This window comes from Lepidothrix coronata, unplaced genomic scaffold, assembly GCF_001604755.1.
Source record: "Lepidothrix coronata isolate B3197 unplaced genomic scaffold, Lepidothrix_coronata-1.0 Scaffold166, whole genome shotgun sequence".
Lineage (NCBI taxonomy): Eukaryota > Metazoa > Chordata > Aves > Passeriformes > Pipridae > Lepidothrix > Lepidothrix coronata.
Window position 1 is genome coordinate 1,462,650 of NW_016690346.1, and position 16,788 is coordinate 1,479,437.

The 16,788-nt window shown below is 38.8% G+C and overlaps 1 protein-coding gene across 1 annotated transcript; it reads right to left on the bottom strand.

The window, feature by feature from the left end:
• Positions 1-1,935: 1,935 nt before the first annotated feature.
• GGH (gamma-glutamyl hydrolase) lies at positions 1,936-16,696 on the bottom strand. The gene is made up of 9 exons (XM_017829650.1): positions 16,495-16,696; positions 15,513-15,627; positions 14,076-14,126; positions 11,900-11,984; positions 8,745-8,883; positions 7,751-7,857; positions 7,562-7,652; positions 6,135-6,272; positions 1,936-3,973 (listed from the first exon to the last, which is right to left on the bottom strand). The coding sequence occupies exons 1-9, from the start codon at positions 16,631-16,633 to the stop codon at positions 3,852-3,854; spliced, it is 987 nt and encodes a 328-aa protein (XP_017685139.1). The 5' UTR covers positions 16,634-16,696; the 3' UTR covers positions 1,936-3,851.
• Positions 16,697-16,788: the final 92 nt, after the last annotated feature.

The window sequence follows — 16,788 nt, forward strand, 5'->3', positions numbered from 1 at the left end:
GTGTGCACTGTCATGCAGTTTTCAGCCACCTGGTTACATACACCGCTCTTTCTCTCACCTCAGGGCTCCTGCCTCCTAAGGGCAATGCAGGGATAACACCCAACTGGGAAATTATTCATTATTGTTCTTCCTGGTTGTTCAAACCCTTTCCATAACTTTTCTTGCTGTTCCAAGAAAAGAACCACCACATCCCTAATAGGTCACTAATTTCTATGGAAGTCTGTCCAATACAGTCCAGCTTTTGCTGTTGGTGTGCTGAGCAGCATCCACAGCAATGAATAAGGTGGCACTGATGCTGAAGGGGAAAAGTTTAAAAATTAACCTAAAAACAAACTACTCAGCATAGAAGTAGGAATAGGGTCATGGCCTGCTTGCACAGTAATCTCTGTTTTGGATTCACTAGCTTGTCGGGGAATTTTGCACAGCTTGCCAGCTGAAAAGTGATGGGGGTTTGGGTGAGTTGTTTTGTGGTCTTTTCTCCCCACAATGCAGTTTATGGGTTAGGTTCTTTAATTCAGTACTTACAGTACTTATTCAGGATGCTTCTTTCCTACAATTTCTTCCTTACCTGAAGGAATTCGAACTGGTCTTGCCTGCCTCCTCAAAAAAGGTTTTCTGAGATCAAATTCTCAGTTCTTGCAACCTAAAGCTGTCCTGTTTTGCATGAGCTAGTTTAATATTTATAGAAAATAGAACTAAGATTCTGTAGCTATAGGGCAGGAACAACAACCTGAAAAGATGGATGTCATTCCAGTTACCTCCAGCTAGTGCTTGAAAGGTTTAAATACTCACTGGAAACAAGACTTAATCCCAGATGAATTAATTCCATGTTCATATAATCTCTCTCATGCAATCCTGCCAATAGTTCCAGTTGTGCCAGAAAGAGTCCAGTGTTATTCTGTCTCCTCCCTTATTCTTCCCCCACATCCCGAATACCCTGGTACACAACTACATACCACAGTACAGTAAATATCTTACTCAATTTTAGACACCACCACACCGATTACAGAATTGCATAAAATACTGGTTCTTGTAGGCCATCTAGTGGGAAAAGCAGACTATTTCAGAGGAAACCATTTCAAACTTTTCCTTCTTAAAAATGATTTAACATAATCTGCAACACACATGGGGTTACCTTGCTGATCAATGGATGTTTTTCCCACAGAGCAGCAAGCAAGTCGATTAGGCTCATAAGCCAGACTCTCAATAAGCTGAGAGTATGGCCACAGGCTCCTCTTCTTCTCTCTCTCTAGCTTGAATTGTAAAAACATTAGAATTTCTATCTGAGCAATGAAAAACCATATTATACATCACTCAGAGCAGAGAGAAGGTCTAATGAAACTTCTTTAAAACAAAATTTTAAACCCTCTATTGGGTGACTGCTAGCTCATTCTGGGTTCCTATAGGTTGCTTCTGACTGGAGAACATGATAGAAGATATCATGTATTACAAGCAACAGACAGAAGTTTCCATTTCACTGAACATTGCAGACAGCAGTTTCTTTGCTTATGGCTTTCAGAGCCCTGAGAGCCCCACCAGTGCTGCGGCCTCTTCCCGCCTTCATAGGGGTTTGGCTGCCCATGGCACAAGCAAGCTCTGACACTCTTGCTCCTGGGATGAGTCTGCTGTGAAAAGGCTGTATGACAGTGAGTTGTGGGTGGCCTTGTTGAAAGCTCCTGCCCCCTTGGCTCAGCAGCCACATTTAAGCTCAGGCCCTGGGCATGGGTCCCAGCCTGAGCTGTGCTGTGGGTATGTCTGTGCCCGGCCATGGATCTCACTTATCCTGACCCTGGCTTGCTGTAACCATAGCAAGCAGACACAGTTTGTAACCTGTACAGTAACCTCCTGATTTGTGACTAACATAGATGGAAACAAAAAGACAATGACTATTAATGCTTTATCCATGGCATCTAGAAGAGAAAAAAAGTACACACATGCTTGAATAAAAGTTTATTTCATGTATCATAGAAAAATCATGCATATCATCAAGTAGGGATTTATAAGATAAAGGAAAGACACATATGTATTCATAATACATAAACTGCTCTCACCATATTACACAAAATGTTACTTATAGTTACACACTTAGGAACTAATTACTACCATTGCTGTTGGCAGAGATTTCACTTGCAAGATTGATCCCTGATTTTAAGGCTAAAAGCTGCCCTCCTTACTTAGGCAAATTCTTTGAGCTATTCCAAAGAACTCAACCTGAACAAGAAGTAGAAGAATGGACTTGGTTTATAAGTATCCTAGCTGTTACATTTATATGCAACTGTAGAGTGTAACCCTCTTTTTACACTTGGTTCTACTCAGGAGTCAGTTAATAAAGTCACCTATATTAAAATGATAACCATTTCCTGAAGATGGCTGATCTGAAAAATGTAAAAATAAGCTGTAATATCACATATTTAAGCTTGTAACTACCTGGAGGTGTTTTTCTGGTAGACATAGCTAAAGTTCCCTTACAGGTTTGTTTTTTTTTATCTGACGTATTTCACATTCTCTTATGCAGTTGCTTCATGATAAAGAATAAGTTAGAGAGTGTTTTACTTGAAAAACCTGAGAAACTTACCAGATTTATTCAGATACGGTACCTGAGAATACAAGGTTCTACAAAACAGAGCTGAGGTATAAACCTGAATTTTTCATAAACTCCAAATCCCTACTGATGTTAACAACAATTTTGAAGCTGTGCTATAGAAGAGAGTTATATGTAATTGTCTCAGTTTGTTTTTGGACACCACACAAAACCACTGAACAAAATTTTCACTAAGCGTGAAGCAAGGTAAAGAAAAAAGGTATCAGTGTATTGCATGCAACTGCTATTATCACATTATGTTGCTTTTAATAGGTTTCTCACATACATTCATCTTTTGTTTGAATTCTAGCTGCACTGAGCTACCCAACAAGACAGAAACAAGAAACTATTGTCTTTACCAAGTTAATAGGAAACTACCTCTTGACTCCAACTGAAAATTCTATCCAGCTACGGGAAAAGTCAGACTCTTTAGAGAAAAAATTAGGTTTACATTCTTTTAAATACAAAACAATGAATGTCTGATCTCATATCTGACATCTACTCTCAACTCCCAGACATATTCTTCGAGGATGTATAGAACTGAATTGAAAAGAATGGAAAGTGGAATCAGCACTTAACTATGACCTCCAAACCTACTTATTTTACTTGATGTTTGCAATGCTGACTTTACACTGCATCCTCATATTTAAGAAGGCCTTACAAGGTATAAGGACTCCAAACAATACTGAATGTACAGGAGAAACAGTTTCACAGATTGGATATAATGTGTTTCTTAGGCAAAAACATCTTTTTGCTATCATGCCTCCTTACTCCATTTTTGAAATGACAAAAGATCCCTGGCAAGAAATTGGTTGCATACACTTATTTATGACAAATCCAAGAGTCTCATTTGTTAAATCATTTTAAAAGGACAGGATTTTACTAAGCAATACATCTAAGTGTCTAGTGCTATCACAGTCCACAACATTTTACAAAGATAACTTTCATATTTTAAAATATATGAAAGCTTTTCCATGTACTAAAGGTGATTACTTCAAAATTTATAAGCATAATCAAGTCCTCTTCCCTGGAAAGAAAAATGCACTTTTCTGCAGCTTGTCTTAAGGTGTGATCCAAGACGATTATTATGGTATTGAATGTAAATTTTTATATTAATGTTCCAACAGTGCAGAATAAATCATTGTAAAAGAAAACTGTTCTGGCTTTCTGTCAATATATCGGCTTAATAACACAATGCTGGCAAATAATTTCATTTATAAATAACAACACTGCACCTTTGACAAGATACACTGCACCTTTGACAAGATACTCAATCAAAAAAATAGGTTTGCTGAAATGCAGAAAATGTTCCTGTGTAAACTGGAGCATAATTATAAATCAATTCTTTTGTTTCCTCATCTTCACTGGGGAAATGGTGCAGGCTCTTCCGGGCTGTAAAACATTGTAAAAGTACAGATCACTCTACTGTCATCCTCCTGAACAATATCTATCTTGGTAAACTAAGTTATTTTGTGTAGCATAACAGCAAATGGAATTACAGTAACTTCTATGTGAAGAACTGTGAAGAAATATCTTCAGAAAGCTAGTTATAGCATAGTTTATTACTGGAGAGGGAAAATCTAAAGCCAAGACTGTACGGAAATAGTTATCCAGGAAATATTGGCAGTATATACCAGAAATACCAGTATTACTACACTTGTAACACTGAAATAAATGCATCAGAGTATCAGCCTACTGAAAGTATCACACTGGCAACTCTGCACAAGTTAAAATTAATGATGGATGGATACAAAAATAGTATTTCAGCAAAATGGTTTAGTTATTAATTTGTCACAGATGAGTGTATTTTTGCCAGTTGAGAATAGTTTACATTTTTTACCCTATGGCTTATTTTCAAAGTTAAGGAAGACACTCAACCTTTCATTAGCTAAAAACATCAATTACTCATCACAAAGTTATGATACGAAGTACTTAGTATGAGCAGCTTATTCTTCTTTACCTTCCCAACAGATTGGGAAGCTAATGAATAATAACTTCTAATTTGGTAGATGAGATGGGGGGTAGACACATACAGTTGGCTGAAGCAAGTTTGCTCTATAGAATTGAAGGTCAACAGATCCAAGAGCTAGTGACATAGTGTGGCACTATGTACAAGCAGAGTGCCACATATGTATATCTGTAAACATATACAACAGAACTCTCATTGTGCCTTAACAGGACTTACAAGCAGAGTTGGCACTTGTTTTGCCACATTTACTTCAATAATGGCCTGAGCAAGCTTACTTCTATTGGTAATACAGTGTGCAAAGAGATACTAGGGAAAGTAGCGAGCAAAACCAGAAAACACACTGCATTGTAGTATTAAACTACAAAAGAAAAAACAGACTCATAATGTATTTTCTCCTTATATAGGGAAACCCTGTTATTTTTGTCTTAGTCCACCATCTCATAGAATCATAGAACAGTGTGTGCTAGAAGGGACCTTAAAGGTGACCTAGTTCCAACCCCCCTGCCACGGGCAGAGACACCTTCCACTAGACCAGGCTGCTCAGAGCCCCAGTTCAGCCTGGCCATAAGAACCCTATCAAAATTCCTAAAATACAGGAAGCTTACAGATACTACAGATAAGGAATTCTACATGGTTGTGCTACCTTCTCACAAAGAGGACTACTTTATGCAAAAACGTGCCCTGAATTTGTACGAAGTACAACTTTTATTTCTACACTCTCAATGACTAGGTCAGCACAAGTTGTATTTCTTTAAATCACTGTCTACTTTCTCCAATTAGGTGACTCTTTTGATTAGAGATCAAGTCTAGAGACCAAACTCGATTAGCTTCATGATTATGTTCTTCATAGTGCCAATCAATCAGGTAAGACAATTTCATAAATAGTACAGCAGAATGGTTTAATAGGGATAAATAAAGGAATAAAGTTTGATTCCTTCAAATACTCCTGTATTTATATTCTACTTATTTATAGCAAATAGACAAGAAGTGTCATAAGATATCAAAGTGTTATGCACTAATTATGTTCAGATTCTTAAGGTATAAACAAACAAATTAGTGCCTCTGTAAAATTAAAAAACTTTTTGTGCTGTCTATAGTCTACAACTGTTGGGCACTATATTGCACCCCTTTGACACATCTATATACTGGCTAAGCAGTATTTATAATCCTAGTGACACGCATTTTTGCAAGCAAAATTGAGAATGACCATAAGCCAGTTTGGAACTGAAGAAACCTCTGGAATTATGAATGGAGTACTTTTTTTGTTTTATTGTCTTTGTGCAAGGGAGGTCAAAATGTTACAGTGATATTTTGAAATGGCAGAAAGTCACAGCACAAGGTTTTAGAGCCAGTCTACTGAAAAGAGTTTGTGGAATGCTTGGTCTTCTGATGTTACTTTCACTAAGCCATTCTATTTCTAGTATCCCTTGGTTTTTTATAAGCCTATAAAGCTTGCAGTCATCTTCTCAGAAAGCTGTATGAGGTACTGAACTTTGACAGCTGAAAAAGAAGTCTGCTGTCTTCGAAGATTTTCACTAATGCTTCACTCTACCCCCCCACATTTATAGATAATAAACTTTTTACCTTCATTAACGAAGAAATCAGCCATATAATATGCTGCTCTTACAGCGGATGGGGAATGTGGAATGCCTGGAGAATTCTTCCACTCAAAAGGATTTTTCTCTGGATGCCACTGCAGGCTATAAATTGGGTATTTGTACGCTACAAAGAAACACAAAACACGTAAGCAAGGTATATTCCTTAAGAATTATGTGCTTAATCTTACTGCAAAAGAAATTCAAAGGATGAGCTACAAATATGCCTCACTTATCAACAGTTTCACAAAAGCTTAAACAACAAGTTGACATGCTGTTAAAATCACAGTAGAACTGAAGGAAAATAAATGGATGTTGTAAAAGGAGGGTCTCATTCCATGCAAGAAAATATTTGTATATCACTTTTTTGATTATTCGTTTCAGAATTTATATATATATATATATATATATATATATATACACTAAAAAATAATGTTACAAGTGTATCAGTCTCAAAGCTTCCTATATGCTGCCAGCATCACTCAACATTCAGTATTCACAGCCACACAGGATGCCAGTTCCATGGGAGAGATCCAAGACCTAGTATCTCCTTGAAGGCTCGGTCAATCCAGGGGCAGCTCCCATCTGCTCTGGCCAGGCTTGATCCATGCTGGAGAGTCACTCCTTAACTTTCTTACAGAGAACAGCAGCACAGCAGCTGATGACTGCTCTGTGATAAACTGCTTGCAGGCAGGGATGATGCCTGTCATTAGCCTAATCAGGTTTGCTGATCAAAGTGCTATTCTTCTCTTTTGGAGGACAGCCAGCATGCCACACAGAAGAATCCCATTGGTGACAGCTGGGCCTTACTGTAGGGCTGTTAGTGATGCACTGATCAAGATAAAGCGCTCCCTGAAGAGCTAAATTGTTTCTTGAGCTGTGCAAGCCTAGTGCAAAACAGACAACATAAGGCAAGTAATGCAAAAGGCTTTTGGAGGAGTGCAATTACCAGTATTACCACTAAAGTAATGAGGGATGTTGCTATTCCCTCAGCAGCCTGAATTGCTCTTCCCATACAGTAAACAGATAAAGAGCATCTAGGGAAGGTAAGCCTAAGCAGACAGATGGAAAGCAAGGCGCAACAGAGGCACACTGCACTGCAGAGGCATTAAACTACTACAGGACAAGGGCTGTGCAGTTCACATCACAGCACTCAAATATGGCAGTGCTAAAATGTAATAGCATATTTGGAAGGGGAACAGCAAGTGAGAGAAGTAATTAGGCTCACAGTTATGTACTCAAAAGACAAAATATCCCAGCAAACAGAGTATGCTCCTCAAAGCCAGAGCACTGACAGAGCTGATGCTCATCCTGCTATTCTAACAACTTCCAATATGAATTAACATCAATGCCACAACACCTCTAAAGAACTAGTTTGTTACAGTCACAGTTTCCAAAGCAAACTAATTTCCCTACCTTCCATGGTAGATATAAACTCCACTTCATCATCGGTGTTAGTGGTCAGAACATTATAGAAATTACGAAGCTTCTCATTATTTGTGAAATTCTGTGATAAAGAAGGGAGGAAAGGTGTTATTTGCTCATTTATTTCTAGTTTTAACAAAACAAATGTGTTTGTATGCAGGAAATTAAAAGATCAAATACCTCCATGGAGAGGCTCCACATATGGAAGTTTGATGTCAATGGCTCAGTAGCAAACGCGTGTAATACATCATCAGGGAAATTCCTGAACAACCTACTGTCTTTTGCAGCTATTACGAAGAAAAAAAAATGAAAAAAGGATATTGTCCATTATCCAAACTGCTATCAAATGGAGTAATACTGAACAGAAGACAATTAATAAAATGCTGCATTAAAATAAAATGCTGCATTAAAATAAAACTTTTTTGGTAGTAAAAATTTATTATTTTAGAATACGTTGCAAGAAAAATCAGTGAAATAACTACAACAGATTTCTAATATGCTGTTACCACTGTCTTGACTCAGAGAGGATCCAACTTTGCCACCCAAGTTTTCACTAAAATAAGCATCGTTATTTGATGCTCATTTCAACAGCCTTTCCACTCACAATGAGCACAAATGACAGAACTTGTGAATGCTACATGATCTGCAGATGGACTACTCATAAAGTAAAGGGTAAAGTATCCACAGAGGCTACATTTTACAAGTGTTGCTGAGTGCCACAGCTCTATCTTAAGAGAACTCTCTGATTTCAGTACTGTTCAAATGAGATAGTAATGCTAATATTCATCATTAGGAAAGATGTGATTTGAAAGATTTAAAATCACCTTCTCTCCAAGTTTGATACGTTCTGAACCTGTGAATTTTGTTCAACCTGGTAACAAAAAGGGCCCTAAATGGACATTATTTTTGTAGGTCCAAATTATCAAATGACTCAAAGAGCCACAACCGTGGTTTTTGCTGGCTGCTGTTGGTTTCAAATGGCTTGTGCTCATATCTCTGCTTTAGAAGTGACAGAGTTGCGCTGACTTTCTAAAAATCATCAAGGTTACTTAATAACAAAGAATTCAACAAGACAATCATCAGAAACGTCCCGAACATTTACCCCTGAATATTTTTCATGAAAATATACCACCTCTCAGCAAAACTCAGACATGAGATGTAATGAATTTTTCACCTGAGGTAAAGTTCAGAGGGAGTGAAAAACCATTTGTCTTGGTATTAACAAGTAAAACTTCGCCACTTGTGAGATATGTAAGCTCTTCGTGTCCAAGGCATGTTCCCCATACTGGGAAATAATCTCCGTTATCATTAGCCTTCAAAATAAAAGTAACAACATAAGGAAAAAGTAATGAAAGTTTACAGAAAAAAGACTGACAAGAACTTCCTACTCTTTTCACTTTCTTTTATGTAGGTGAGAAGTATAACTACTACAGTAGTACAAATTGCTACTAGAGGAATTATAATAATCCTATCGAAATAAGCACAGATTCCCTTATAATGTTGATACTGATTTGCTGTTCTGTTCTATGAATAAGTAATGTTGAGAGAAGCCTACAGAGAAACCACAAAATGGCAACATTTCCATAAAAAGGACAGTCATTAGAAGGAACATAAATGAGTCCGTCACTATTTTGAGAAAAAGCCTATCCATTACAATTCAGACTTTTATATGAAGCATGCTATGATCACATAGCAAAGGACTTTTGCAACATCCACAGGCTCATGCCCACCCACCTGTATTAGGAAAACATGAATTCTACTACTAACATAGCTACAGCCTGAAGTGACATACTTCTAAATTTGTTTAACTAGCAGGTTTGGACCTGTGTTCCAGAAAGAGAAAATGTGAGTTTAAGCAACACTAAAAAGGGGCAATCATTTTGAAAAGCACAAAAATTGGCAGATTAGTGTGAAAACAAGGAAAAAAAAGGAAAAAGGAGAAAAAGAAAGAAAAAGAGAACACAACTAGTTTTTCCTGTCACTTAACTAAGCACACTGCATACATGCAGTGGAAATGTGCATTTTTATATGGTTTATACCTGATAGTAAGCACATGTTAGAGACTGCAACATGTTTCAGAACTCCTGCTTTTGTGAAATCTGAGTAGTCTTTCTTAACTTGATTCTATACATTTTAAAGTTATGCATACCAGAACACATACACACACACACCCCCTCCTCGCCCCCAGAGAGCTGCTGTTCAAAGCCATTTTTGAGAAAGCTGAAATGACAGGCTTAGAATACAAGTGTTACCCTATTGCATTTCTGACAGTATGGTAATAAAAGCCCAGAGAAGTACTTCTCAGAGCAAGACATGGAAAATACACAGAAGGAAGGCTAATAGTACTGCAGTCTTCATGACCACCTGTCACGCACAGCTAGGCACAGCACTTACGTGAAAGACAGACAGTGGAGTTGCAAGTGAGGACTAAAACCACTGAAGGCAAACAATAAACTACAGTTTAAAAGCAATTACTAATGACACATAAAGATTTTGTGTTCCTCCCCTTTTTTTAAATAAACCATAGTATGGAGGTTAAGCATGTATTAAACAACACCCAAGACATCACATTTTAAAAACTAATTTAAAAGCTGGAAAACAATATTTCATTTAGGTTTTTGCCTAGTTAGTAAAATTCTATTGACTTGATTGGAGATTAGCATTTTTCATCCTCTATTCATATTACAGCAGAGCCAGATCAAAGTAATTTCTCATTGTGAACACTGGCAAATGAAAAGGACCTGACATATGCTTCAGGAAAACATAAAATTCAGTCCTAGCTTACCTTACCTTAGTAAAACTACCAATATTTTATAGCATTAATTAAATCTTGAAAGATGAAAATCAAAACACAAAATCAACAAACAGCAAAGAAAAAGAAAAACCCTGACTTGTTAATAAGGGTTACCTATGATGAACTAAAAATTATTTCCTGCCTTTCATTCACTGGTAGTACACACATCAGCTAATGAATCTGCCTCTCTGACCATAAAATGACATAGGCAGTTCAGTTCATCATTGTGAAATGCAAACAGAATTTCATAATAGTGCAATAAACCACGAGAAACCCTTGCCCCAGTACTAAATACCAAGACACAGGCTGCAGTTCACACAGTGAGCAGTTCCAAAGAGACAAATGAGATTAATTGTCTCACATAAAAGTGAGACACTCCTTGCAAGACTCAGGTTTAAGGCAACAGACTAACAACCACCACTGAACAAAGACAGACAAAAGTAAAAACATTGGTGTCATGGGGACTGAAGAGATGGGAACTTAATTACTGAGTTGTATCAGTGACTGGTCCTGTGAATGCCACTGTCTGTGCTTTGCTTGCTTGCTGTTGGAAAGTTGGTAGCAAGGGTAGAAGAGGAATTCCTCACTGCCAGTGAACACTTCTACCACAGTAACAGTTTAAGCACTACTCATAACTGCCTTTAGAACTGCGCAAAGTTTGCCAAAGCATGGCGTTTGCGACAATTTTAATCAGTGTTAGCTGAAAATAAAATAAAGCTGGTAAAGAGGAAAAAAGGAAGAAAATGTATGTTTTTATTCAATTTGAACACAGGAGATTCTTAACAAATCACAGGGATTGTATATAAAGCTCAGTGCATCTCCATGCCTTTCCACAAAGCAAGTTTTACCTCAAAATGTGTGCTTTGTATCTGAAACTCTTCTGCTCTAAGAGAATTAAATTTTTAATAAGGATTCGGAGTCTTCCTGATGTCCTTTAAAAGAAACGGTTTTCTCAGAAATTCAAATCTTTTCTTAATAAAGCTAATGATCATATAAACATTTAGAGATAATTAATACAACCTCTCAAGTACTCTTCCCACTACTTTTGTATGCTATATATTAAGCTAGTGTTTACTTTAAAAATCTGCTATATTAAAGTTACCAATGCAAAGAAATAGGTAAAGTGGTATAAGGTGCTAATGCAGACCCCTCATCCGCACTTCCAAAGATATATTTAAATCTACTTAGAGATAAGGTAGAATAAAGGTGTTTGACTTGCTGTAACATATACATTAAGGGAGGCCTTAGTGTTATGTTATTGCAAATTGGTTTATTTGAGAGTCACTCCACAATTCCTTCTGAGCAGAAGAGGGTGTCAGAAGTCTGAATCTTCTGAGCAGAAGAGGGTGTCAGAAGTCTGAATCTTAAGCTGCTAAATGACTTTTTTTTTAATGCAGAAGCAAGAAGTGAGCTACCTATTTTCAAGCTTACAAGTTAACACACTGGATGCCAGCGCAAAACTGAAAAATATGAACCTGTCATTTTGATCTCTGAACAGTGACAATAACAAGAACAGACTGTTCCTCAGTAATTACCTCTAACGCCTTGTGGTAAAATATCTTAGCAACCCTCGCATATTCTGAAGTCTTAAGATCCACACCACCTCCTGGAAAAAGTACCCTGAAAGGCAACATCCAAGAATATGATTAGCAACAGTGATAAAACCAGAATGCAGACAACATACACAGAGAAATGTCTGATAGCAGTTTTAAGGGTACGATTCAGGTCTAGGTTTCAGAAGTCCATAGACAGGCATCTATGCTTCCATTATGGACAGCAGGGATCTAGTCAGGAAAGTCACTGGAGATTCAAATAGGTTTTCTAGAGCAGATAGTGGCAGGTAGGTAGGTTGAACAGCCCCGTTGGCTCCACTGACTGTACTGACTAGCATTCCATTAATTGTGTGACTTTGGACAGCTAGTGCAAATGCAGACAGCTAAGTTTAGGTGTTTAGTCTTTAACTGAATCATATCCTAAATCTTACTGTTCTTCCATTGAAGAATGGTTATTACCACAAAGTAGTGATCAAGCCTACTGCAACATAAAGAAGAGAATAAACAGAAAATACATAAAACCTACAAATCAGATTACTCTCCATTGTCAACACTGAAAATTAATACAGCTGAAGGTATTTTTAAAACAGGCTAGATTATAGATTTCTTCAGAGATCTAATTAAACAAATAAGGTGAGCCTTACCTGGAAGTGGTGAAAAATTCACCTATTCCTTTTGTTCAAACCAAAAACTGGTCAATACTAATTAGGAAAAATGATTGCCATTTTCGCTAATACAAAAAGGAAATAACCCATTAAGTAGCAATGATAATGGCTTGACATTGTCATAAGCAGATTGAAATGCAACTACGTGTATTCCAGTATCTCTAACTGGTTAGAGCTGATGAGGTACACTGAGCATTTCAAAGGCTACCTCAAGCATACATTGCTATATTCATAAAATTATGTCTCTACTATAGCAAATTTCGTGATTTTAAGAAGGTAGCATTTAATAATATGAAATTTCCAACTGCAAAGAAGCAACATGAAAGATCATTGTATCTCCTTCTTATTCTAAGTTTCCACAAAAAGAGAAGTAATTCCCTCCAGAGATCTTATTTGTTATTTATACAAACAGCTATACTGTGGAAGCCATTAGGTAACAGTGGAGGGCTACAAGAGGAAACATAGAACATCCTTACTCACCTACATAGCACCTACAAACTCAACTGACAGTCACTGCAAAGACAGAAGGACATGGGAACTGGATCTGCTTGCCTAACACCCTCTTCTGCATCGAGGTAGGTGGTGAGGTAGAATGGAAGACCCCGTTAGTGAAAAGACTTTTTGGCAACCAAAGAGAGGCTGGTAGCCATGAGAAACGGATGAAATTATTAATTTTGTCTCCAACATGATTAGCCACAGGGGACAAAGTGTCACTGTCTAATACTTGATTATATATCACAAGACTGCAAACACCCAGGGGTTTAGTGCACAGGGTACATGAGGACAGTGCTCTCTAAGGACAGCCAAAGGCTAAAATTCTGAAATTCTAAAATTCTGAAAATTCTACACATGCTGATTAACACTCAAGTATATGCCTAAGTTTAACAAAAATATCCATGGTTTAAGATGCTCACCTCATGACTACAAGTAGCCCAATCACATGCTATGGCCTCATATACAATCAAGGCTGTGGAGTGCAGCATCAGCTGATTTTAGTCTTCTAAAGTGCACTTTTAGCACAAGGCTAAAAAACCATAAAAGGTTTTGACTTTGCTAAGCCCACAATAAAGTCTGTTAAGGAAAGGGTAGGAACAGAGACGAAATACCAAGCAAGTGCTACTAAACATCAAAATTAAGGTGACAGCTCAAATGAGGAGGAGAGAAAAATTAACAAAGAGGAAGTGGGACATTTCACTCGCAAAATTGTTAATAACTATGACGCCGCTTCTGCCTGCCTGCAGACTAGCACAGGAGAATGCCAAGATGAGCCTTGGCACTGTTGCAGATTATCTGTTGTGTTCCTCAAGGAAGGAAAGGAAGCACATCAATACTGGATGAAATAATGCACTCTCTCTCTTAGAATATATTTTCACATATGCAGTGCCCAACACAACCTCTTTATAGAGTAGGAAGACAGTGTTCTTGGGAATACAGCAGAGCTCAAAAACGGAACTATCATGTGTTTCAACAGAAAATCAGTGCTCAAAACTCACCCGTTAATAGAGTGGAATATTCTACTATATTCTTCATCTGTAAGATTTAATCTGAAACACCAAAAAATAATTATAGAATACACATGAAATACACATATTTAACCACAAAAATATAATTGTTATTGAACAGAAGCATCAGACATAGAAAATATGTAGAAAGCATGCTTTAAACAGAATAGAATAGAGCCAGTTCAAATTAATCATTTCACTTGAAAGAGCTCAATCCATAAGACTGAAAATAGGGCCCTGTCAGGTACAGGTCAGGATTAGGTACTCTGAGACCCTTTTGCAGACGCTCAAAAATTTACCCTTTACAGGAATGGTATGGTTATTATTTCCTGCAGACTGGCAACTCCGGTTTCCAGCTGACTCCAAGAAGGGCAGAGCTGCAAATCCTGGGTCACACCCATGCACCCCCAGCCTCCTTGCCAGCGTGGCAGTATGAAAAGCAGAAAAGGGCTTGGTTTTGGGTAAACACTGCTCAGTGATAATAAAACAATCTCTATATTATCAACCCTGTGTTCAGCACAGCTCCAAAACATAGCCCCATATCAGCTACTCTGAAGAGAATTAATATTACTCCAGCCAAAACCACATAGCACAGATGGCTACATTTCTGAAGAACTGATACGCTGGGTACAAGTAAAGTGTCCAGCTTTGCTGCATCTAACTCAATTGCCAGAATTAGAAGCATCCATTTATGGATGAAGCTTCTGGTCAACAAACATTCTGAAAGCCCCACTAGCTACGTGAGGAATGTTGGTTTCTAATTCAGGCACTTACCTGGTGCTCTTATTGGACTGTGTAGATTTTCTGCAGATGTATTAGTATAGTTTTTAAGTTCTGATAATTATAATTTTATCATTTGATTTCAGTGCACTTAATATTTTATAGCTAGCTGCTGGCTATGAAGTACAGTCAGTTATGTTACTTAGTCTGCTACTTTTTACCCAACAACCAAAATACAACACACGGAGTTAGTAACCCGTAGTTTGAACAGAACAGGACTTTGGTTTCTAAAAGGAGTACTGATAGCCTTCCTTGATTCCTTGAATTCTATGGCTATAGAATGTGACAAAAGATAGTAGTATCTATGTATCTAGATATCTATGTGTGTTTGTAGGCACTAAACAGTAGACTTAAAACAGCTAACTTCAAAAACCACAGATGCAAACTACAAAGGGCAATTTTACAGGTAAAAAAAATTAGTACTTTCTAAAAAAAGACTATTAACATAAGAAGAAATATTAAAATGCACATGTCCACTCTGCTTTTATTCTGATTTCTAAAGACTCCCTGAAAATTCTAACATCTCCAAATAGTCTTTGAGGAGCAATAAACACCCAGAAAAGCAGCACACCTGCCTCCTATGTTTCTTAAGTGGTACCCTTATATAATACAATTATTATCCACTCCTAAGGATATTAAAAAATCTACCTTATTGGCACAGCTCGGGCACCAGCAGATTCCACAAATTTCACATATGAAGCTGCAATATAAGATCTTCCAAAGCTCTGGAACTCACCAAAGTGGCATTCCTGTGCCAATATCCCTGAAAGGTCAAAAGAAAATTAGCACTATACATATTTCAAACATTACACACTGAAAGAAGAATCACAGAACCAGTGAATCAGTTAGGTTGGAAAAGACCTCGGAGATCATCAAGTTCAACCTTTGATCAAACTCCACACTGTCAACTAGACCATGGCACTAAGTGCCATGTCCAGTTTTTCTTCAAACACTTCCAGAGACAGTGACTCCACAACCTCCCTGGGCAGTTCCACTCCAATGACTAATCACCCTTTCTGCGGGGAAATTCTTCCTAATGTCCAGCCGAACCCCTCCCGTGCAGCTGAAGACTGTGGCCTCCTGTCCTGTCTCTAGCTGCCTGAGAGAAGAGACTGACCCCCATCTGGCTACAACCTCATTTTAGGCAATTGTAGAGAGTGATAAGGTCACCTCCGAGCCTCCTCTTCTCAGAGCTAAACAACCCCAGCTCTCTCAGTCGCTCCTCATAAGGCTTGTGGTCTTATTAATTAATTAATTAAACTCCCATTTCCTATATGACAGGTTGCAGCGATATATTTACTGCCCGGAGGAATTACAGGCACGGAGACAACGAAGCATCAATTACGGTGCCCCGTCACAACGCAGCGCATAAACAGATAACCTGACGAAGACTCGGCTTCCCTGCCTAGCACTGTAACTCCTTAAATAGCCTATCGTTGTTTCAATATTTTTTTTAGAGAAAGCATGTATAGCGTTAACGCTACTTGCAACAGCTCCAACCAAACCTACGCTCGGGGAGACATCTCGCTCCACCCAGAAACCGGCAGCGCTTCCCTCCCCCGGCACCACCGAGGCGGCGGCGAGGCAGCCCGGCGCGGCCGGGGATGCCCGGGGAGCGGCCGCCCCTTACCGACGATGGGTTTGTCGTTGCGCTCCGCCGAGCGCTCCCGCAGCACGAAGGCGGGGGCGCAGCGCAGCACGGCCAGGAGGAGGAGGAGGAGGAGGAGGGTGGCAGCCGGACCCAGACGGAGCCCTGCGAAGCGCCCCATGGCCACGTCGCCCACGGCCAACCGGACCCAGCGGCTCCGGGCTGAGCTCCCGGCCCGGCCCCGCGCCGCGCACCGCGGCTCCCTGGGAAATGCAGTCCCGGCGAGCCGCCCCGCCCCGCCCCGCAGACGTGTGCGGCGCCAAGGGATGCCCTCGG

Bases quoted from the DNA above. Each gene is read 5' to 3' on its own strand.
- GGH (XM_017829650.1), bottom strand. From the start codon at position 16,633: ATGGGGCGCTTCGCAGGGCTCCGTCTGGGTCCGGCTGCCACCCTCCTC. The intron at 15,628-16,494 runs GTAAGGGGCGGC...TTGACCTTTCAG, and splicing joins CAACGACAAACCCATCGTCG to GGATATTGGCACAGGAATGC. The intron at 6,273-7,561 runs GTAGGGAAATTA...GTTTCTTTGTAG, and splicing joins GTTTATATCTACCATGGAAG to CGTACAAATACCCAATTTAT.